The 25137-nt window shown below is 40.9% G+C and overlaps 1 protein-coding gene across 3 annotated transcripts in view; it reads right to left on the reverse strand.

Annotated features, from left to right (window-relative positions):
- Nucleotides 1-25137, reverse strand: part of ADCY8 (adenylate cyclase 8) — a gene marked incomplete at both ends in the record, with an annotated part of 222768 nt that overhangs the window by 92181 nt on the left and 105450 nt on the right. For all 3 annotated transcript variants that reach the window (XM_079722270.1, XM_079722269.1, XM_079722268.1), the window contains 2 exons: nt 16758-17028; nt 21434-21592. In XM_079722270.1, coding sequence (XP_079578396.1) covers nt 16758-17028; nt 21434-21592 — 430 coding nt within the window. The remainder of the gene's footprint in view (nt 1-16757; nt 17029-21433; nt 21593-25137) is intronic.

Genomic DNA, 25137 nt, shown 5'->3' on the forward strand with positions numbered 1-25137 from the left:
TTTTTGGACTGATTTGTATAAATTATAGCAGTAGCAGCAGTGATTGTCACAGCTACAACCCTCTATTTGACCACCATTTCATAAAAGAAAGGGCATTTTTTTTTTTACAACAAGAATGACATAAGCTCAAAACAAAGGATTGTTCTTTACACGGAATGCATTTAACTTAGTGAATGCCCCCATTTTTCTCATATTGATGGGGACTGGTGAAAATGTTATCTGGGATTGACTGCAGTCTGTAGGGAGACCTTTGGAAAACCAGGAATAAATGTTGCTTCCTGAGTGCCTGTGCCGTTGACCATTTTGTAAGGCAGAGACCAGTAAAACTTCCTACTTTCAGAGCTCCCCTGCCTCTTATTGACTGTCTGTGTGGCTGCTTCAAGTGAGAGAGAAACTTGGAAGCACCTCTCTTTCTTTCCTCATTGCCACCAGGTTACAATTAAGAGCTGGGAAGGAGTCCTTGCATCAAAATGTCAATGATGCTGAGATGGAGAATGCTTTTCTTGCCCAAGCAATTCTTTTTACTCCTTGCAATTATATTCTTAGTATTTTAATGCAGGTAGTCCATGCTCAGCCATTCCTTTTCTGATCATTTGTTTTGTCACTTACATATGACAATCATACCTGCTGTTTGACAAGCAATCTCTCTCAATCTACCTCACCTTCAGGACATACACACTCAAGGGAAGACCAGCATCAACTCAGTAAGTCAAGTAGGTTGGAATAAGGAAGAGAAAGCATTTGCTTTCATTTACCCTCAGTGCACCACTGAAAAGTATGAATGGCTTTGGGGGATACTATAGCTTGAGATTATTTGTGATCCTCCTTCTCCACTAGTAATGGCCACTGAGATGATTTCACCATGTGTTGGCCTCCGGTAAGATAATCCTGCTAACACTAAAGATCCATAAGCTGATATCTTCACAGTGATTCACTTGTAAGCAGTATTTGGGAAATGTGTAACACATCTTATCTGCCTGTTTAGAGTCTATGATGGAATAGGCTATTTTCAATAGAATATGGTTTTCTCCCTTTAAGACTTACAGGACTAGTGTGAGGGAGATCAGAATCATGTTAAAAAATAGCATAAGCTTTCAAATATGATTCCAGTCTTAAACTGACCTCCCAAAATGTTGAGATTGTTCTTTCACATAAACAGATTAAGCAATTGGCAAGAGAATAGGGGGGAAAATAATGGATGAAATGGAAGGAAATGGGAAATGACTGAGAATAATTGAATATCAATGATTATGAATGTAAATATACTTCAATTCAATTACACATTGAAACATATATTCAAATATGTATCATATATAATTTATGAACAATTTAAATACAATACTTAATATACAGTACTAAATGTGTATTTTCATTTCTTTACTTTAGCTGGCATTTTCAGACATTTAGGAGGTCAGACTAGAACAGCAGTGTTGGGAAAAATCAAAGTTTGCAGCTGAGGGGGCCTCTCATGTCTGAGTCTCTTCACAAAAAGACACTGCAGCCTGGTGATTTATCCTAACTGAGATCCATGGCCCCCCACAGGCATTTCAATTACTTCCTTACTCACAGGTGCTTAACACAGATCAAAGCCCAAATGAAAACCAGAGTCCCTTCTGAACCCAAGTTTCTGATCATAAGGTCTTGCCTGCGAGTCTGGGGGTTCTGGTGAAAATTATCATCCACGTATCCTTTTGTAAACTACATTTGAATGGGGTGGGGGAAATCATAAATCCTCTTAAGCTCATCATTTGGTTTATGACCAGAAGACTTTCCTTTGGGAATCTTTTTTTTTTTTAAATTTATGTACACACTAACAACCTACTTTTTTTTTTTTTTTTTTTACAGGTCCTATTGCTTCATGGATAGCAATACCCTTTGTATTCCTTAATCAGTCTGGGTCAGCAAATAAATTATTCCTAGTAAGATTTCAGGCTGAAAGTGTACTCTCTAGAAACATCCAGTTCTGTTGAGTCAAAAACACTTTAGCTCTTTTGGATCTCATATTCCAATATCAAAATACCCTCTAAAGCATCCCTGTAGACATTGGAACTCAGGTTGCATAGTTTCAGCGCTGGAATCAGGGGAAATCATCACTCTCTTTCATCACTAGATCCCCTTCATTAACTCCTTCCCCAAAATTTTGTTCCAAGGAACACAAGAAGGAAGGGATGTTTCTTTACAAAATGGTTCTGTGGACCAATCGATTTAGGAAATGTGGATCCACTGTTTGTTTACTGCCATCCGTTCTCACTACTCTCTGAGAGAGAAGGGATTTTGTCTCTTTTTGTTTGGAGTGCTTATGCCAGTGGCTGGCACTAAGTAAGCACTCAGTACCCGTTTGTTGAATGAACAAATTCTCATATCCTCCTATTGGAGTCTCACGGTACACGTTACTGAAATAAAAGCACTGATAAGTTCTGCGTAATAAGACTTTTAAACCCTGCACCTTCCAAACTTTTAAAACCATAAAACAGTTTTTGCTCGAATCTCCTCTACACGTTCCATGGAATACCATTGGGGAAACAGTACTCTAAAGTTCTTCCCTGATTTTGTTCGCAACTCTCACCCAGTGGGGATCTGTTTCTGATCTCTGAATAAGATCTATTTAGCCCCCTCCAGAGTTTTCTTCCACGGGCGAATGCGTTCAATTTTCCCAATCACTTCACAGGTGACATGGTTTCCACATATGGCACAATCCTTTCCAGTTTGTCCATACCCTGAGTATACTACTGTACAGAATCAGACCCAATGCAAACCACATCTGACCTTGTGTTGGAGCCAAGGCACCTACCACAGTATGACCTATTAAACAGTTAGTCTATTACATTTTATGCATTTGAACGTGTGGCAGCTAGGCTGCATGGCCTACTGCTTCTTGAAAAACCAATTCAGACATCTCTTTCTCCAGGAAGCCTATTCTGAGTCTGCACGTATCCTTAGCACAGCACTTACTGTGACGTGTTGTAATTGCCTTCTGGTGTATTTGTCTGTTCCTCTAGGCTCTGATCTCCTGGAGGGTCAGGCACTGTGTCTTACCCATAACTAAATCTCCAGCATCTGGCAAATTTGGTAGGTTCTTAACAAGTACTTTTGGAATGAATGAATGAATGAATGCATGAATGAAAGGTTGAATGGCTACGTAAGACTCTTCCTCGGGCATTGTTTTCCACCTCTTGCTACCAAAAGTCCTGTTACATTTTTCCTATTCTTCCGCAAATGGACTTCACATTTAGAAAGACTCTGCTTACCAAATTGTATGTATTAAATGAGTAGTTTGTTTTCCTATTATTCAATCAAATGCCTAGTTTTTGACCAGCAGGGGATAAAAGGCTCCAAAAGAGAATTCCAGCCAAAAGCGAGAGGCTGGAAAGGCAGTCTTATGATGAGTGTCAAAATGAGGTTTTACTCAGGTTTCTGGAATCCAGAAAATGCCTCCCTACTAGTACCTCTCGGTGTTGGCTGCTAGGGTACCAGAGGTCACAGATGGGAAAGCACTAACATACAGCCTTTTCTGGGACCAGAGCCTGCGTTAACATCAGCTTGAGTGTTTCCCGTGAACCAGAATAAAGCATAAGGTTAAAGTCATCAGTGAAAGGGCCTCATCTTTTAGCTTCTCTGGGAGATGGACATGGCAGTTTTGAGATTTAGCTATAGGTAGTTGTGATTGAGATCCTGCATTGTAGGCCAGCTTGTTGCTGCTTGGGAAAGACCCAGAGAAGATGCCCGGTCCAACAGGCTCAGAGCCTCATAGCAGCCTCCATCTTTCAGGCCGAGATGGCTTATCCTCTCCCAAGACTCTGCCTGCTTCCAGTCTCAAGCTGGTGTCTGCACTCAGAAGCAGGTAGAGTCATCGGCTTCCTCAGCTCACTCCTGGAGCATCCTTCCATTGTCTCTATGGCAGCATCTTCCCATGCCTCCTTTGGAGGCCTCTGTGGCTCCATTTCAAACTTGTCGCCTGCAGGGTTTGGGTTGTGGAGAAGACAGGGATTTTATCTTTCAGTCCCTAACCCACTTTCTGTGTCCTACAACTATAGGCCGACTTGAGAAAAATCATCAGGAACAAAAGCTAAGCCTGAATAGGGCCCCCAAGTGCACACATTAGAGTTATATTTTCTCTACTGTTTAGTAAACCCCCAACCAACCCCCAGAAGAGAAGCCTCCTCCTTCTTTTAAAAAAATATTTTTGTGCTTTTTATGAAAGCTCACTTGGGAAAGCTTTGAGGTGATCTAGTCCACAATGACTGGCATTCAGGGTCTCAGAAAGGATGCTTGTTGTGTTTGAAAGTGGCACAATTATTTTTTTCCCTCAAATCTAGGGATGGGGGAGCAGAGATTTCCTTGGATGTGCATGTAATGTTTTTCTGGTAAAAGGTTTTAAGTGGCCTTTGGGCAAACACCGAGTTGGGGGTGGGCCCTGGGAAAATATCCACACGGGGCTTCCCAGAATCCATCACACACAATGTTTCCTTCTTATAAAAATGGAGGTGCTAGTGAATTAGACCATTCTTCATAAGCAAGAGGTGTTAGCCAAGATTGTCACAAATTTTCCTGTCTGTACTGAGAGAAAACGAGATATCACATTCAAATTATATGCCTGATAGTTTTTTTAGTTAGGGATACTACTTACTTTCTCTTTTCTTTTTTAGATATTTATGCCATCATAATCTATCTTCCAAACAAAGCAAAAGAATATTTTTTGAGATCTCACTGTGGGAGGAGGTCTAGGGAATACAACTATAGGAAGAGGTTTGAATAATTTTCATAATAAGCTCATAGCTTCTGCTCCAGGAAATGAAATAACAAGGGTCAGAATGTCCACTCTGTTTGCTGACATTTCCAGCCAGCCTGCTGCAGGATTCCAGCACCCCTCTGTAGCCTGGTTCCCGATGCTCAACTGTGAGCAAACAATATGTCTGGGGCCCAGGCTATTTGGACAATCACTGCTTCCCGCTTTGGGGCAGATCTGGAAGTTTGCAAATATTGTCTGGGTGCTGCATTGGATAGGGAATAAAGGAGGTGTAAACTCCTTTGATTGGCCTTTGTCACTTTGTGGTCTGAAATTTCTAACTGTTTCTGATTAAGAGAACAAAACAATGACAGGGGAGGTACCCCGAGTTCTGGCAGATCCCACAATAAGCATTTATTAGTTTGCTATCGATTTGAATCCCACAACTTTACTCTTGACCTTTTGACTAATATTGATAAGGTGGATCATGAAAGCAGTTTATTTATTTGGGGGTTTCTGTCCCAGATATGCTTGGTTCCTTTCCCAGTGTACTTTCCCTGACATTAAATGCCTTGCCCTTTGCTTCAGTTCATCCTACTAGTGGCTACTGGCTTTGGACGCAGACACACTGGTTCGGTTCTCTTTGGATGAGGGGTGGGCAAATGGTCAGTTGTGGCTGAACTTCCGGGCTAGCCACAATTCCAGGTGACTGGGCCGAGCTCTCAAAATAAGGGGACTCAGAGCCCACAGAGGGAATTTCTAGCATTCCAGATTTTGTCCCCAAGGTCCGGTCCAAGGACCTCAGAGCCAGGTTAGCCCAGGACAAGTGGTGTCTGACACTGATTCTGTCATTCCAGAAGCTTGTCTGGCTCTGTTTGACCAGTCCTCTATTAGCTAATTCAGGATCCCTTAACTCTGACTTTATCTTTTGAATTCCTTAGAAAGATGCTCATCTCAGTTTGGGAATGTGATTGTACTTTAGTCATTACACGCTAGAGCCATTTTTACTCAAAAATCGTCGCTAAACTGCTGCAGAACTGGCTGAAACAGAAGTTGGCACATCCAGTTAGATGTGGCCTCTTTGAAGTTGCATGGTTTGAGGCAAGTTGCCAAAATCGAATTTTTAGCTTTTAAAATATCACATCCATAGTAGTGTGTGGAACAGATGTGCAAATGCCAGCACTGATCTCATCTCGGGGTTGGGGGGAGTGGGTGAGAGGGAGGGGGTGGGCCTAGGCAGGGGGGAGGGTTGAGAGGCTGACACATCGGTGACTTGTTTACAGGGCCACGGGACAGGTGAGAATCAAAGTACTCACAGCACTGAAATGACTGGGCCAAAATGTCACAGGCTGTGTCTGGAGAGGTGGCTACTAACCCACTTGACCAAGTGACCCCCTGAGCGGGCAATGGATTGTCTTGGCAATCAGCTAATTTCACCTCAGGAAATAAATCAATGAACATATATCAGGACTTCAGTTACTCAGCTTCCTTGTGAATACCAAAGATGTAGATTTTTCAAAGGAAATCCAAAAAGGAGGGGATATATGTATATGTATAACTGATTCATTTTGCTATATGTGTAGAAACTAACACAACATTGTAAAGCAACTATACTCCAATAAAAATTAATTTAAAAAAAGATATAGATTTTTCAGAAATGTCAATGCCATGGGGAAAATGAGTGTGTGTATGTGTGTGGGTGGGGGTGTGTGTGCAAGCGCATGTGTGTGCATGTTTATATGTGTGTCTTTGTTTACTTAAGAGAAATTTGGAGAAAACTGAAATATAAGAGTTACCTAACTTTTATCTTTCTTTAGGTTCTGAAGTAACTCTTTTCGTTTAGGACTATGACATACGTATTACATCAAGAGTTGCCGATAAATTGCTCATATTTGGTGCTTTAAGGCTATAGGTCTTATTATACAATTTACTAATTAAAAATTTAGTGATTGATGCTTTCCTGGATTTGGCTTCAATGGAGCTCACGTTACTGACCTTCAAGAATGCAGCCTCTCTTAAGCTTTCCCCAGGGATGGTGAGACCGGCTGGGACTTGGGACCCTTTGCTGCAGTGCTGCGGTGCTTGCACCTGGACAAACCTCTCCTCCAGCAACAAAATACAAAGAAACTATATGGGACTAAAAATAACTGCGTGTCTGCTGCAGTTGAGGCAAGTTCTGGACAAAAGATACAAAAAGACCAAAAAAATGCCCATGCCACTTCTGAAGAGCAGGGAGCAAAAATAGGGGGTCGGGAGCAAAAGTGGGGTACTGCACATGCCCCCTGCGCACAACACCACCTTAGGAGTGGGCAAACTACCTAAGCTACCCCCTGGCCCTGACCCCTGGACACACTCCTACCCTCACCCCATATAAGGAACAAGCTCAGGGGCCCTCCTCCCCGCCACCCCCGGGAGTGAGCAAGCAAGGGAAGCTGTTACTTGTTCTCGCGTCCCACTGCTGCAGCAGGGGCCCCAATAAAGCCTTGCCTGAATTTCTTGTCTGGTCTCTGATCAATTTCTATTGATTAAGGAGCTCAAGAATCCTGGTGGGTAACAGGGGTAGGACAAAACTGGGAAAAGAAGAAACTGCTCAGAAGCTTCTACTTCCTCTTATCCTAACTTTTCTACCACACACTTTTTTATTGGATTCATCTAACTAGTGTAGCTCTTCTTGGCTATCATTATTCCTAAATATTTGTTTCTGAGTTTACCACTTAAGAACAGTCCTGTATTGAAGTACTCTGAAGACATGGACTCCTGAGTGGCTGCTACCACGTATGACATATACAGAGCCCTTATCATCTCAAGGTGTGAAGAGATCCTTTAAGGGACTAAAGGTGATAGAAAAGCCATAAAGTGGGAAAGACACAATGGAATCTAGTGGTTCATAACCTGGAATTCACAGTAGTAGTTTGGAGATCCTTGAGATGTGAGGGGCTTTCAAGTTCCATCAATACCCAAGGAATTAGGACTGTAACTCCTTTTAGACCCTAGGCGAAGCAAAAATAAGTACATACACAAAAAGCCAAGATGAGGCTGGTCATGCCAACAAAAATATCAAGTGTCTCTTCTCTGGGCTGGAACTGAATCACCTTACAGCGGTACCATTTGTTTCCTTGTGCAGAGCAGCAGCAATGGTGGGTCATGACACACGTGCCAACTAATACTAAAAAAGGGGAATACAAATGCAATTTTCTTTGGAAAGAAAAACCTTAATACATATGAATTGCACTGGGCCAGAGAAATGAAAGGTCTTCTTGGTGGAGAAAAGATGGGAAAATCCTGACATAGCTCAATGAAAAACTTTGACAATGACACCTCTCAGCCCACTCATAGCAAAACTGGCATTAAGTTTAATAAAACTTAAATCCCAGTTCTATTTTTTCAAAGAGAGGAACTAAGTCAGAAAAAAATCCAGATTTTTGCTCTTCTCTTCCTATCTATCTTCACACATTTAGAATATTATACACTTATCTTCACATATTTAAAATACTGTTGCATTCATTGGTTCCAGTTCCTCAGATGTTTATGGCTCCCCAAACAACTAGTCAGTCCCTGGTAAAAGAAGAGTCCAACAAGTTTAGCAAAGTTTCAACCAGTTGTTGGCTGTGGGGTAACCACAGGCTGTGTCTTGTGCCGACTTAAATGCTCGTTTCCAGAGCTGCAATTCCACGTGAGCCACAAACTTCTCTCTACCTTTATCTTTTCCACCTTAGTCCACCTCTGGAAATTCAGAGAAAGGGGGGATGATGCGTCAAAGTTAATGGATCAAATTGCCTACTTAATCCACTCAACGCTCTCTGGAAGGCTTCAAATCCATTTGCCTTTCTGAAGAGAGTGAAAAACCAGGTCCTCTAATGACTCTTTCTGGCTGAACTCAGCTGCTATCTTCAGAGTCAGGGCTAAAAGCAGGCTGGGGAGTTCTGTTGCCTGTAAAAGCCACGTTACTGGAAGAGTGCAGATGGACTTCAGGGAAATGTCCAGAGTCCTTCATGGTCTCTACCCCGAAAGCCTACAGATGTCCCACACAATGCACATCAGAACTTCGTCTGATGTTAAAATGCTTCAAAAGAAATGACCTATGGAGAAAAATCTGCCTGTGGTTTCCTGTATATCAAGACTGAACACGGACAATTAGAGACTCAGCAGCTTATCACTGAAGCAGCAAACTCTGAAAACACAGCTTCCTCTTCAAGACCAATAGCCAGTATTTCAGGCATTTTTAGGGGTAGAAATTTCAAGTCAGAGTTCTCTGAGGGGAAAGAGAAGCATGTGGTTTGGTCTTGAGGAGCAGAAACCCAGGCTGAGACAGTGGCCTTACTGCTTCCCTCCTCCTGGCGTCGAGTCCCTCATTGTTGGCCTCACTCCTGCTTGTCTATAGATCTCAGCTTAACAGTCATTTCCTTGGGAAGGTCTTCCCTGATTACCTGGCATCAATATTCAGTCCTGCTAGAAAGACAGCGATGTCCACTGGGCCTGTTGCCCTGCTAGTCATACCACCGGACTGTGAGCTCCTCGACAGGTTGGAACTCCTGCATCTTCCCATCCTCAGCACCCAGCACAGTGCTTGGCAAACTGTAGTTCATTAAGTAGTTGAATAATCAGTGGCTGAATGAATGAGGAAACAAACGAACATCTTGGGGGGACTGACTTGCCCAAGTCAAATGATAATAGTAAAATGAGTTTGAATTAAGAGTGTTTTTTTTTTTTTGCGGTACGCGGGCCTCTCACTGTTGTGGCCTCTCCCATTGTGGAGCACAGGCTCCGGACGCACAGGCTCAGCGGCCATGGCTCACGGGCCCAGCTGCTCTGCGGCATGTGGGATCTTCCTGGACCGGGGCACGAACCCGTGTCCCCTGCATCGGCAGGTGGACTCCCAACCACTGTGCCACCAGGGAAGTCCTAAGAGTGTTCTTTGTCTTCTGGGCTTTTATATGCAAAAAGAAGGGGTCAGCCACTTAGTTTGCACCCCACCTTTAGGGACAAAAACAGAAGGAAAGAAATCAAACCCTAGTGATCAATATTTCTCAACAGGAGAACATAATGATCACGTGGAAAACAGGACTCTGAAAGATGGCAAAATGTGATGATGTTTATAATGATGTTTGGTTCGGTGCAAAATGCAGTTATCCAGAATGCTGAGAGAAAGGGCAAATTTCATCCCCTAGTAAGGTGAGATTTTTACCTCAATAATTTTTTTGCTTTAACTCTTGCTTCTGATTTGATATTAATATTTTAAGACAGTTCATTAGGATGACAGTTATGCTAAATTGTTATACTAGGAAAATTGTAAACTGGATATCCCCATTACTTTCCAGGGAATTATTTGGTTCTCTGGGCTTTGGGTGGCAGGGTTCCAAAGTGTAGGTAACTCACCAGTGTAGCAACAGACTCCTAGCATGTGTCTGAGGCTGAGACACTGAATGGGCAATGTTGGAGCTGAAAGGAAGGGATGGGATCATCCAGTCCAGTTCTGGCATTGTACGGACAGGAACACTGAGGCTTGGAGGGGAGACGTGGTTCCCTAAGGCCTTGCAGTAGTAAGTGGAGAAATCAGGGCCATATCTCAGTTCTCTTGGGTTTCCATTCTGGCCCTTCCCACTATCAAATGGGCAAATTTTGGGTCCTGCAGAGATTTGCCCCAAGATCATGAGACTCACAGCTTACAGGACTAACTGGTTTACTCTGAGGAAATGGCCCTCAGCATCCGGTCAATATGGTTTTGATCAGCAAGGCAATCAGATGAGAATTTTTTCTTCCAGTGGATACAGAAAACAGGATCTAAGAAAAGTCCCAGCTGGGACTGATAAAAATATAGTAACATAAATATGTTCTTACAGCCTGCTTTCCACCAGGGCCAGCCCCACTCCCTACACATTTCCTTTTCTTCTGGTGTCAACTTTCTGCAGTCTTAAGTGTGACTAAATCAAATGATTGTTTTATTCCTAGGTAGACTTGAGCGACTGCCCTGCTTAGCCCTTTCCATGCAAACGATGATCACATCAGGACACTCAGGGTATGAAATGTTAGGGGTATGCTAACGGTACCTGGAGAAGAAGCTGGTCCTTTCCTGGAGCTTTCACAGAAAATTTCTAAGTATCCCTGTTGAGAGAGTGACCTAGCTTCAGAGGGTGAATACACACATGCACACACACGCACACAACCTTTTAATACTAACTGACCAGGAAACAAGGTAGTAGGTAGAAACCCGGCATGTATCGTCAGGACCAAAAGGGGAGGCAATGCAGCCTGATGGAGAGTATGTGGTTTTATGGAATCAGACATAACTGGGTTCTAATTCAAGTTCTGTTGTTCATTCACTGTATATCTTTCAGGGAATTAACTGATCTCTCAAATCACAATTTTGTCACTTGTAAAACAGGCACGTCACACTTACTCAGTATGGTTGATGTGAGGATGAAATGCAAAGAATATGAGCAATGCTCCCAACATGGTACCTGGCCCCAAGCTCTCTACTTCTATTAGCGTTAATGATGCTGTGGATATTCATCTATATTCCTGGCAATGAAACACATTTGCTTTCTGTCTTGTTGTGCAGAACACAGGCATACCTTGTTTTATCGTGCTTCACTTTGTTGCACTTTGCAGATGCTGCGAGCTTTACAAATTGAAGGTTTGTGGCAACCCTGCATCAAGCAAGTCTATTGGTGCCATTTTTAAAAGCAGTATTTACTTACTTTGTATGTCTGGGTCAGATTTTGGTAATTCTCACAATATTTCAAGCATAATAGTTATATTTGTTATGGTGATCTGTGATCAGTGATCTGTGATGTTACTATTATGACTTGCTGAAGGCTCAGATGATGGTTAGCATTTTTTAGCAATTAAGTGTTTTTTAATTACACTTGCGTACATTGTTTTTTTAGATATAATGCTATTGCACACTTAATAGAATACAGTGTAGTGTTAATATAACTTATATGCACTGGGAAACCAAAAACTCAGTGTGACTTGCTTTATTGTGATATTTGCTTTATGGCAGTGGTCTGGAACCAGACCTGCAATATCTCTGAGGTTTGCCTGTACAGAAATTTCTTTTGTGTTTTCAATCTTCCCAGTGCACATATGAACTTCATGATAACAATAATGACCAAATGACTTCTACTCTGCAGAAACAACTAATATAGAAAACGGAAGTACCAAATGTGTACTTTTCCCCAGGTGATTCTTTTAAAAGGTCTGGAGGAGTAATAGAAAAATGCCTGGGTTCTGATGCCATGATCAATGTAAAAGGGATGGATGGGACAATGATGATGATTTCTCAATATATGAGGGACAACGCCCAGGCTCTAAAAGGGGGTTTGCTTCTAACAGAGTGGCTCCACCGCTCTTGGCATTATCACTTGTCATAAAAATCAAGTTAAAATGATTCATATCGTTACACAATACACTTTATAGCGACATAAAAGCTTCACCCTTTGGTATCCTCTTGTAAATCATAAGTAAAGATGCTGTTTGTCTAAGGAGTCCATTCTTGGTCCCTACAATCCATTCTCCACAGGCAGCTAAAGTGATCTCTTAAACATCTAAATCCAATCATGTCACTGGCCAGCTTAAAATATTTCTATCACTTTCCTTAGAATAAAATCCAAAGTCGACTAGGCTTTCAAGATCAGTGTCTGTCTCCTTTAACTTCATTTTGTATTCCTTCTTTCCCTACTCACTATGCTCTAGCCACTTGGGCCTTTTTGCTCTAACATACCAAATTTTTCCCACCCCAGGGCCTTTGCACTAGCCATTTCCTCTATCTATAATGCTCTTTTCCTGATTATTCAAATGCAGGGTCCTTTCGGCACTCAAGTCACATTTTCAGAGGTCTCTTGATGACCCTATCTGCAGTAATTCTATCTGCCCCCTAGTCGTATATTCATCTCTATTTCCTTCTCAGAACTTTTGTGTTTTGGTTAATTGTCTGCATTCTCCACTCCCTTAAAATGTAACTCTTGGAGGACAGGGACCAAGTCTGTCCTCTCAATACTCGATCCTCAGCATCTAGAATACTAACATCTGTTAAATAATTGAATGAACCAGAGCTCAAGCTTACAAATAGATTTTAGTTGTAGCATGCAACCAGAAGGGGAAAATACAATCTTTCATATGAGGACCCTTTTCTTAAGTCTTCATTGTCATCTCAAATTTTGTCTTTATTCTGAGAAATTCAATGACCATTTTGATGACTCATTCCAACAACTTAGCCTTGAAATTTCTGGCCATCCTTCCCCATGTCAAAAATGTTCACTTTTGGTGTACTTCAACTACCTACTTCTACTTTTGTAACCTTACATTTCAATAGTCCACCTGTGATCATAAGCTTCTTGCCTTCTAGTTTTCTTAATTTCATTCCACTCAGAGGCTCAGAGCATAGGAAGCCTCATGGCTATCTGAGCCAGGATTCAGGGATCCAGGATACCAAATCAGTGGGCAGAACACTGGCCCATGTCAGGAGTCAGGGACGCAAAGCATAAGTGCTCAGGGTGTCCAAGAGTGGGTTGAACGAACAATTTTAGCTTAACTAGACACAGATTATAAGGGCTGGGAAGATGCATAACATCAAAAACAAGAGATTATCTTCAGGCATAGACAGGGACTGGAAGACTCAGATAGGGGCCAGAAATAATTCTAAGTGACTTCTTTTGCTCCTGCAAACCACTGACAGACTCCTGAAATGGGGAGCAGAGGGGACTGGGATAGAGTTGGGGTTCTTGGAAATCCAGAGCTCTTGCTTATCAACTGGGACAGTTTGGCTTCTTACGTCACCACTGTGTCAAATCTGTCTTTTGCCAATGACGTTTTCCAATCCAATTCCCAATGGCAGTTTCCAGTCTTCATCTTACTGCACCTCTTGGCTACATTTGACAGTGTTGGTCACCCTGTTCTTCTCAAAATGCTCTGCTCTGTAGGCTTCCATGATACCACACTGCCTAATCCTCTTCTGGTCCCTTTGCTTCCTATCTGTCTCTGTCATGGGATCCTGACTCTCTTTCACCTCCATCTGGTGTTCCTATAGGTCTGTCTTGTACCTTCTTAGTGTTTTATTTTACATATTCCTTGCAGTTATCTCTTTCATTCTCATGGCTTCATCTAGCACTCAAATGCTGCCAAACTCACATCCCTTGCATAGTTTTTTCATGCCTGAGCTTCAGAAGTGTGTGTTCAATAGCCTTTTGGATACCTCTCCCTGGACCTCTCCTAGGTATTTCAAGTTTAACATGTCCTAAACTAAATTTTTAGTGTTTATCGCCCAATCTCCTTCCATTCCACTGTTTTTTATTTCAGTGGGCAGTTCTACTATCTAACCAGTCACATCCAAGCAAAAAACCTGGAAGTCAAACTTGACTGGGTCTTCTCCTGTACCACCCACATCTGTCATTTAATTAATTCATTCAGCAAACTGCAAGCAAGTCCTGTTACTTACCAGGTATTGTTCTAATTATGGACTAAATAGTGGTAAGGGAAACAGATACAATTCCTGTCTTCATGAAGCATATACACTACCGGCTGACTTTATCTCTAAAGTGTTTCTTTCCTCTGTCCCTCCTTCTCTTTTCTTACTAGCAGTAGTTGGCATGTAACAGATGCTCAATTAATCTTTATTGAATGAATGAATACATGAGAATGCAACTATCCGAACATCTGCTGTCTATATAGCACAGATTATGGCATGACATACCAATGTCATTAAAAATATTTCAAAGCATACTTTGTGAATCAATAGAAACTAAAACATCTGGCCAATTTAGCTAGCAAATCCCCAGTGAAGCATTAGTATGTTTTATCTGTGTTATGCAAACATTCAGATGGTCTGGGCTTTCTGTGGTATTGACAGGGTGTTTTAGCAGAGCACAGGCTCAGCCAGACCAGTTTTGATCTCTTCCAGGCATACATTATGTCTCTGAATGGCACATATGGCTCACTGACTTCCAGAGCTAAGCATAAGTGCAACTCTGATGCTTGTGACCATTTTAACTGACTCAATCATTTCCAAAATGTTATTAGTGCCACTTGGTTATTTATGAATATCAGCATACATTCATTGACTCTTAAGTCTGAAGACATCAAAAAAAATTGAGATTATTCATGTTGAAGATGGCAAAGACAGGCAAAACTCAGGCATCATAAGAAATATATGGTATGGTTAAACACCAAGAATAATAATCTTTGACTAATAATGACATCTTTTATAAAAACTATTTGATGACATCAGTAAATATCTTTAGGAAATCAGCAGCTAACTATTTCCAGTATTCCTATATAATTCTACCAGATCAGTCAATCCTGAATTAAAATCAAGCACCTCTACCTCTCTTCTGGGTTCTCAATTCCTAGTAGCAAGGATAGGTACACACTGAGATTAGAACAATTAGGAATTATCCCCATTTCCACAATCAGCTTAAACGGACAGAGTTTTTCAAAAGGAAAGACCAAAAAGAAAAAGAAAAACAAAAAACCAAGAGAGAAAACTTTATGCAGAATTATTCAAGTGTTCAGGGTGAGGCATGCATCATTTTAAAATAAGCAACATTCAGGCTCAAGCTAACAATAGGCAGAGGAAACAGAAGGTACTTTCAGCTGGGCATGCACCAACTCCAGGAAGTATTTAAGACTGTACTATACTATAATAGAAAATTGTACCATGCATACCAATTCAGGGATGGAAAGAGGTAGGCGTTGAAATCAGTGATGTCTTGTGTAGGCATAATAATTTGGGGGGAAAGTAAACACTCACAAAAGAATATTAAAGACTCTTGCAAGGCATGTGGGCTGGGTTCAAGGGTTCAACCTGCATCTTTGTCCAGTGAATGGGGTCCATGCATTGATCTTTAGCTCCTTCACATAGAGCTGGAAGGAAACCAAGGTTAACCTGGCCTCAGAGCGCCCCATCAATCTTTCAAATGCAGAATAAAGAGGCAAGACTTTCAGCATTTTAACCTTTTCCATTTTAAATGTCTTTAAGCAGACAGATTTTTCTTAATGACAAGTTAATAAGAAATGTTCAGGTCTGTGGATTAGAACAATGAACACATATATGTCTTCATAAAGCTCCAGACACTATCAATTTGGTCTATTTATTTCATAGTACTCTCAGCTTTTCCTTGGCTCGGGAGAATGTCAGAAGCTGTTTACAAGTCTTATATAGTGGCTTTTCTTGGGTTAGTTTCTTTAAAAAAGTACAACGAAGTCACACAACTTACATGAGTTCAACTATACGTGCCTGGCCTAAGGGAAGGGAAGAGAAAACCTGTTAGAGCAGGTGATTTTGCCCATGCTCTGAACAAGCATTCTGGAGAGCGGAGCATCTCTGAATCCACTTTGGTTCTCCCTTGATCAACTTCAGTTCTCTGGTGCCTCTCAGTGTCAGAGCAGCTCATTGGGTTTAGTGTGATTCTGGTATTTGAAGATATACTTTTAAAAATAATTTGATGATTGATAACTTACACCTGATGTACTGACTTGGTTGCTTTATCCCTCATGGAAGATGCAAATCCACACTACATAAGAATAGCATTATGTGGGTGGCTTTGAAATTGCTTACTACTCTTGAATGCCCTCATCCTTACCTCGCTTGCAGCTTTTATGTTTCCAAATCAACGATGCCCTCCTGATTTTAAATTTCAGAGGGCACCTCGGTACTCCTAGCTGGCCAACTACCTAAAAAAATTATATTCACATGGACTTGACCTTCCCCCTTCGTTGTTAGTTTAATAAAATGAGGTTTATCTTTTCCAACATGAGTAATTAATTTTGGTAAAATTATAATTCAGCTTCACATGACATTTATTTTTAGCTAGGTCTAAAAAAAAGGAGAGGGTGGTGGGAACCCTCTGGTATTTCTGGCATTTCCTGAAATGGCATAGTAGGTTAATTCTGTCCTGAGGTGATACATTTGGTCAATTACGATTAAGGCACTCAGCAGAGAAAGGGTTAAAGATGAATTGGTCTTCTCTGAGGCAACTGGGATGGAGGTGCACATGCATTCACAGCAAACCAGAAGAAGGAAGCCAGGACTTACGTTCTGTTTCCCCACTATGTTATCAAAGGGCAGCTCGGGGCTCCAGGATCCTTCTGTGAATGTCACCCCACTGTTTCTCCTGTCTGAGGAGCTCACAGATTCCTTGACGATGTCTTCAGGCAAAGAGAGCAGACTCTCCTCAGGCTGCTTAATTAAATAGGTCTCTATATTATGCTTCCTCAAGAATTCGTTCCTCTCTTTACCATGACCCTCTTCCACATTATAGTCACCGTTGAGGCAGTCCAGCGTGGCTTTGGAAATGTGAATCCTCCTGTGTGGACAAAGCATAGGTTGTTATACACCTGACGTGGCTTGCAAAGGCCATCTCTGTTTTTGGTCCTGTGCAAACCCAGCATCAGGGCTGTGCGTGGGTGCTGTGAGGACGTGTCCTCAAGGACAGTATCTGTTCCCCTGAAAAAGTAGAAAGAATAAAAGAAAACAAAAGTATAAGCATAAATCAATGAGCAGGTATCTATCACCAACTTCACCCCAAGGGTCGCTGTAGCCTCTGATAAATCGCAGTCCCATTGAGCCACATTTAAGCACTTCCTTTGGTTTTTCTTCTGACTGTCAGCCTGATCCCAGCAACTTTTAAGAATCAGTGATTTTTTCAGTCATGTTGATTATTTTGGAAAAACAAGTTCCACGGATGTTTCTGAACTCAATGGCAATTCTTGTCCTATCACCATGCAAATGTAGTGCTTAGTGCTTTGGAACTTTTCCTATCTTTTCAATTTTCACATATTTGTGCCTTATTTCTTCAACTTGTCTATAATCTTCTTAAGAACAGAGGCAGGTCTTATAAGTCCACAGGGCTACATGGAGGGTCCTTTAGGGAAACCACTGTAAGATGTAATTTCCCCTGTAATGTGTATATGGAAAGCAGAAGAGAACACAGCTGTGGATACGTGCAGGCTGGCAACTGGCTAGGCTCACTCACAAGGTAAGAGACTCATATCAGCCATCATAGTTCAAGATTCACATTTCTTTTTTAGCAAAACAACAGATGACATCAAGAGCCTTAAAGATCAGATGTGAATTGTGGGAATGTCACATGGTATATCCTTCTGGGCAAGAGTTGTTCTGTTCTCATAACTGCCTAACTCAATCAGACTACTTATTGTGCTGCATTGTGGTCTGGGTAGACTAGCTTGGTGGCTACAAGCATGGATGCTTTGGCCAGATTCCCTGGATTGAAACCCTAACTCTGCCACTTGCTAGCTGAGAGATCTTGTGCAAGTTATTTAAGCTTTCCATGAGTCTGTTATCTCACCCATAACAATGGGAAAAATAATAGTACCCATTTTTTAGGGTCTTCGTGAGTATTGTAAGAGTGGATTCATGTAAAGTAGTTAAAACAGTGCATGGTACACTGCACATGCTACAAGAACAAACCCTTAAATCATTAGGATTATTTTCAAAAATGCCATTATCTTATTTCTGTTGTTTATTCCATGCCTCCTCAAGGCTTATAGGGTACACTTTAAATTCTGAACAAGGTCTCTTAAGACCTCCACTCTCTGGGCCCTGTGACTTCAAGGCTCATTTTCTGACACTCTCTCCAGCTAATCAAGTCATTGGTATGTCATCAAATTCAAGGTGCTACTTCACACCTACTAAACTCAGAACAAGCCATTCTTCCTGCCTAGAATGCTCACGCTGTGTTTTCCACACGACAATTTCCTACTCCCTGATTCAGCACAAATTCATTTCCCTAGGCTGACTTCTGTGTTCTTTTAAATGAATGAATGAATGAATAAGGTAGATACTTAAGACTTTGCTTGGCTTCTGGATTCTAGAAACAATATATCCAAGGAAACAATGTTTTTTAAAGTGATGTTTCCAAATGCATTTTCTTCAGTGCTGCCTCTACTTCTCCTGTTACCTCCTCTTACCCATCTGCTAAGTTCTTGCTTACAGAGAGAATAATCCACTGCAAAGGACATGTAAAGAAACAGAAACTACAAACAATGCATTTCTGCTCATTTAAGGCACATTCTGTATGTTTTCCAAATAAGTATCCTTGTATATAGACATTGATTTCAAACGTGAGGTAAGATACAGGCATACCTCGTTTTATTGTGCTTCCTTTTTTTGTACTGCACAGATACTTTATTTTTTCCAAATTGAAGGTTTGTGGCAACCCTGAGTTGAGCAAGTCTGTCTTTCCAAGAGCGTTTGTTCACTTCATGTCCCTGTGTCACATTTTAGTAATTCTCAAAATGTTTCAGACTTTTTCATTATATTTGCTATGATGATCTGTGATCAGTGATTTTTGATGTTACTGTTGCAAAAAGATTACAACTAGCTGAAGGTTCAGATGATGGTTAGCATTTTTTAGCAATAAAGTATTTTTTAATTGAGGTATGTATATTGATTTCTTTAGACATAATGTTATTGCACACATAATAGACTATGGTATAATGTTAACATAACTTATATACACTGGGAAACCAAAAATTCGTGTGACTCGCTTTATTGCAATATTTGCTTTATTGTGGTGATCTGGAACCCGCTCTGCAATATCTCCAAGGTACGCCTGTATTAAAAATAAAAGCATGTGAAAGATGTTTTGAGCTCTCTTGAGAAAAGTGCTAATTACAAGATATTCTCACGATAAATTTTGTCAATACATAGGAACTCAGTAGTGTTGACCTAGGAGAATAGAAAAGATGTTTGACCTTTCATGAAACAAATAGATGTCCCAGTCTTTCTCAGATCAAGCTCAGAGCTGGGTGCTTGAAAGCTGTCTTTTTCTCCCAGGCAAAATGAAACTCCTGGTCGTGTTTTGTAAAGTCTAATGGCTGATTTTCTTTTAAAATAATCAAGTTAAATACCACCCCATTTGGTATTTTCTTTAGATTCTACATTTTATTATTCTGCTGTCAACACTCGGGGGACTAATATTTGCATATCCTAAATCAATATTATGTTTTCCATAGTGAAAGACATCCTTGCTGTTACTTATTCCTGATCCTTCTGCTGAAGTTCTAATCAATATTTAAATGCTTTGATAGAAACTGGATTTTAGGTGTTCATTTTCATCCTTGCTACTACCTTGAGCTTTGGAGTAATGCATTTGTAGCTGAGAGTCTGGGGATTACATTTCCCTCTAAGGAAATAAGTCAGTTCTCAGACAATATTCTCATATATTGAATGTCAGGTAAATCTGACACTTTCTGATAATTTTAAATGCCAGTATATACTAATAGTCATGATAGTAAATAAGATCTAACAGTTGGGCAACACTTATTTTGTGTAAATGTTACTTTGTAGCCAAATGTATTCTATGTGCTTTGTTCCATGGATCATCTCATATAATTTCCATTCTTCCAACAACTACAGGTGATAAAGCGTTTATTTTCCCCTCACTTTGCTGACAGTGAAACTGGCTCAGAGGCAGTGAGTAAGTAACTAGACCAAAGTCCCATCAGTGGTAGATGGCAGTGCTGGATTGAGACAAAAACAATCACTTTCAGAGTCTTTCCAAGACCCTACAGCTACATCATAGGGTCATTACTACAACCACAGCTATTTCCTGGGCAAAGGACTTTATATACATTGTTTCATTTAACTAAAGGTTGAGAACAGTGGTTCTCAAAATGAGGTACCAAGGCCAGCAGCAACAGCATCACCTGGGAACTTGTTAGGGAGGCATATTCTCAGTTCCCATCCCAGACACAGGGATCAGAAACTCTGAGGGTAGGGCGCAGCTATTGATGGTTTAACAAACTACGTATGGATTCTGCATGACTGCGGGTTACAGAGTATCAATCATTATGCCGTGGCGTTGGACGCCTCCCTCCCTTCTTCCTAGGTTCTATACATCACGCTAGGCACTGGGGACACAGAGGGACTGGAGATTCATAATAAAAGGACAATCTTGAACAAACTGGACTGATAAATTAACAATGGAAGACAGTGATGGGTAGTGAGGCACTTAATAGCTGTGTTTATGTGACAGATTTAATTTCTTTGAGCCTCAGTCTCCCCATTAAAACAAGGAAGCCACGATTTACTATGTGGGGTGTTGTGAGATCAAATGATATGATGTATTCATGGTATTTAGCACTACTAAAGATGTGTTTAGCATTGGGGGCTATCTCGCTCATTGAAAGGAAAAGTAAGCTGAGTTTTTTTCCTACAAATAGTGATTGATAGGAAGGGGAAATAACAGACATTAAAAAAGCAGAAAAATAAAAAGCCAAACAATTTCAAATCATGGAAAGTTCAGAGATATGTCTGAGTTTTCAAAGGAAAGGTAAGGTCATATAGCAGGTCTGTAAGTCTTAACCCTGGCTGCCCATGAGAATTGCTTTAAGAACTTAAAATAGATTCTGCACAGATTTTGCTTTACATGAACTGGTCTGGGGTCTGGAACACCAGGACTTTAAAAATGCTCCTCTTCTGGTTCCAATGTAAAATCAAGTCTGAAAACCAATGCTTTGCAGGGCTAGGTCCTGAACACCCGAGTGTCATCTCACCATCCTCACTGCCTATGACAAATGTCACTAAAGTTTTGAGGCCAATTTTTGCATGATGTTTTAATGTTCTGTCACCTCCAAAATAATTGCTTCTTGGACATATACTTCTGAATTCTGCACATGGGAAACCAACTGTCACAAAGTGAGCAAATGATAGGTGTTAAGCAAGAAGAGGGTTTTGCTTTGGCTTACCCAGGGATTCCTCCAGATTCAAGTTTGTTTGCAATATCCACATCCCAAGACCAGACATCAAACTGCCACTTCCGTAGACCCAACACGCCACATAGCACTGAGCCCGAGTGGATTCCAATCCGCATGTCAACATCATGCTTCGTCCTTGACCGCACATACCTGTTGACATAGGTGAATGCAGAGACACATGTAAAAGGCCAGTGTAGGCACCCTTGGCCTGGGTGGCAGCCTGGGTCTTGCCTACTCCATAAGTTCAACTCCTGTCCATTCATATGTCACCTCTTTCATGAAGCCTTCTCGGATTTCCTGATAACAGAAAGATACCCTTCCTCCTCCAAACTCTACTAGTCTTTTGTCTGAACGTTTAAGGGCCCTTATCACCCTTCTCCCCAAACTTGCTCATCCTATATAACTTCTGTCTCAGGGAATGGCATCAATCTCTCTCTCTACTCACTACTGTACAAACCTGGGATAGATTATAGGTTCTGCACTTCATTGCACACTCCATTTCCAACCTAAATATTCTAATTTTTATTCCATTTCCTTCACACAACATAGTAAATCAATTATAAACCAGTGTAAAATAAGATTTTTTTTTAAAAAGGAGGAGGAAAAGGAGGAAGAAGTAAACAAAAAACCCTGTATGTGTATACAGTTTTTATACACAACCCTTCATCCACTGATGATGAAACCAGTAGAGGCCATTTGAAAAATTCAATAAAGCAAGAGGAGAAACAGCATCGAGCACTTGAAAAGAGCATTTTAGTTTCTGATGCTTTCTCATTGAGTTTCTATGAGGCAGGTCATCTGTGCTGTTCACCATGTCTTGTACCACAATATCCAAACACATATTAGGATTATACTTTCCTATATATTTCATGTTATTTTTAGCCAATAAAATGTGAGCAGAAGTGATATGGGTCATTTCTGGGCAGAAGTTTTAAAAGCCTGATCAACCACGCTCCTTTGACTTTTCTTTTTTTTCTGTGTCCAGCATCAGTCGAGGACACTTGGTGATGAGGCCTTCTTAACCACGGTACCTGAATGAGGATTATGTATAGTGGTACCCTGCCATTCCCTCAACCATCTCATAATGGACAGGAAATGTGAGTGAAAAGTGAATCTTTGCTGTTTTAAGCCACTGCGATTTGGGGGGATGTTTGTTACTTCAGCATAACCAGGACCATCCTGACTGGTACAATCATCATTCCCAATCTACATCATTCTCATTATATGAGCATCACTCTAGTAGAGGGTGTAATATAGACTCTAGTGCCAGACTACCTGAGTTTATATCTTGCTCTGCCACTTACTAGCTGCATGACCTTAGGCACGTTACTTAACTTCTATCTATATAAAGGGAGCGATCATAGCATTGTCAGGGTTAAGTGAATAAAGATATGTAGAGAGTTGAGAATAGTCCCTGGCACATACTAAGGACTACTTGGTTGCTTATCACATATGAAGGAACTGCAGGAAAGTTAACCTATTTTCTTGTGGCCACATAGCTGGTAAGCATGATTCTAAGACTAAACTGGAGCTGCTGTTTTTTAAACATCATACTCCTTGCAACATAGACACTGTATGTGGCATGTGATTCTGGGCAAATAGCTTAATCTTATCCAGAGTTTCAATGGTTGTAGAATAAAGCTCTAGCTGATTGTTTCACTTACAGAGCCTTTGTGAGCCCCAAAGGAGATAATGGATGTTAAAGTGCTTTGCCAACTAATTGTGAGGGTCTATTAAACAGCACACCATGATAATGCCATTAGGCAATTAACATTGTACAGGGAATGCACTGGAACATCTTAATGAAAAGACATTTAGATTTTTTATTTTCTTCTACAAAACAAAAATCATAAGAAGACAAACTTTTTCATTGCGCTGTTTTTCTTTTTGTTGTGTCTGGGATTTGACTTAATAAAAGAGAAGAATGAAATTACGGAGGAGTAATGAATAATTTACAGACAGCGATCCTCTTTGGAAAGGCTACCCAGCGGTTGCACAGAACTAGAAACACATTCCATGTGTTTCAAGATCAGTTCTTGAGGGGGGAGGGGGCCTTTGAGCATTCTTGAAGCTAAAATGGAGGGAATTCTGCTCTGAGTTACAGGTCCTTTTCAATTTTTCCAAAGTAGAGCCCCACCGATGCTCTGCTGTGCCTCATCAGTCACAAGTAAAGAAAAAAAAGTACCTATAGATCACTCGCCTTATAAACATCAGCACCTGCTCTTTTTCTCCACAAACTCTGAGCTTCTGGAGGGCAGGGGGTACCACCTTTCATTTCCACATGCCCACACTTAGCACAGCGCTTAGCACACAGTGCTCAGAAGTATTTGTTGAATTCATGGACAAAGCTCAAAACCTTTCTTGCTCTGTAGCCCCTTATTGTCCCGAGATGCTTCTAAGAGTCCCCGGGGAACCACGGAGGTGTGTGTGGCCAGTTGGGGAGTGGGGGGACCGTCTACATCTTCCCCTTTCAATTAAAGCAGCTTTGCTCTCATCTGTTTTCATGGAGGGCTTCTAGCTAAGATTTATTTTAAATAAAGACTCCACTTAATAGTTATTATTATTTTTTGTAGCTCTAGATCAAGCTGGGTACCAATAAGGCAACAGTGTACCAGCATAAGAGCGATGATGTCATTTCCTGTAATTGAACTATTAAAGACGAGTGCTTGGTATATGATAAAAGATGAAGAACCTTAGAAATGTTCTTTCAGTTGAAATGCTTCAAGTGGTTCATTTTTTAGCCAATTAACCAATCCATCGATGGTGCTGGAGAAATGACAGCCATCATTGATCTGTAGATTAGACTTTCTCCACCGTTAAATAAATGGATGAATAGAGAGACAAACTTCAGCAGATTGGTACTGTGGGTGAAGTATATCCAACTCCTCAGCTTTGGGAGCAGACACTGGAGTTCTAATGCTGCATCTACCCCTTGTTGGCTGTGGAAACTGGAGCAAAGGAAGTAAATTCCCCTCTGTAAAATGGGAATGATAAGGGCTTCTCAAAGCAAGTGACTCTCAACACCACCAAGGGGCATGGAGTCTGCATTAAAGCAGGACTGGATGTGAAGTTAGATATCTCAGCTTACTACCTGTGGGCCTCATGCTAGTTGCATTAGTCTCTGAGTCCCAGTTTTCTTAGGTGCAATGGGAAAGAAAACCAGATTTTTGCAGAGTTGTTAGGATAGTTTATAAAATCATGTATATAAAGCACTTAATTAACCCGGTGCAGTTTGAACACTCAAAAATAGTGGCTACTACTAATTTTTGTTAGTAATTAACAAAATTAACAATTTGTAATTATACAACTATATACAGGTTGAATCAGACCAAAAAAATTGATCACACTACCCTTTCCTGCTAAAATTGTGCCTGCATTTGCTCTATTTACATCTAAATAGCTTCAACCAACCCATTTCATATACCAACTGGGCAGTTCCTAGACATATATTGGTTCAAAAAGGATGAGCTAATTTACAGTGTAGTAAGAACTGAGTGATTGGTCCTCAGCTCCCTAGGTGACAGTGCCCTTGGACATTCTGGGAAAAACGGAAAAACAAGGGAGTTAGTTATGGAAGTCAACTACGGTCACTGTGCAGGGTGTTCTGTGCAAGTGTCAAGTCTTATCTTTACAATAACCCTGGGTACCATTACCAGTACCATTTTACAAATTAGGAAACTGAGTTCTAAGAAGTT

The sequence above is a fragment of the Hyperoodon ampullatus genome, assembly GCF_949752795.1.
Source record: "Hyperoodon ampullatus genome assembly, chromosome: 17".
NCBI classification, from domain to species: Eukaryota; Metazoa; Chordata; class Mammalia; order Artiodactyla; family Ziphiidae; genus Hyperoodon; species Hyperoodon ampullatus.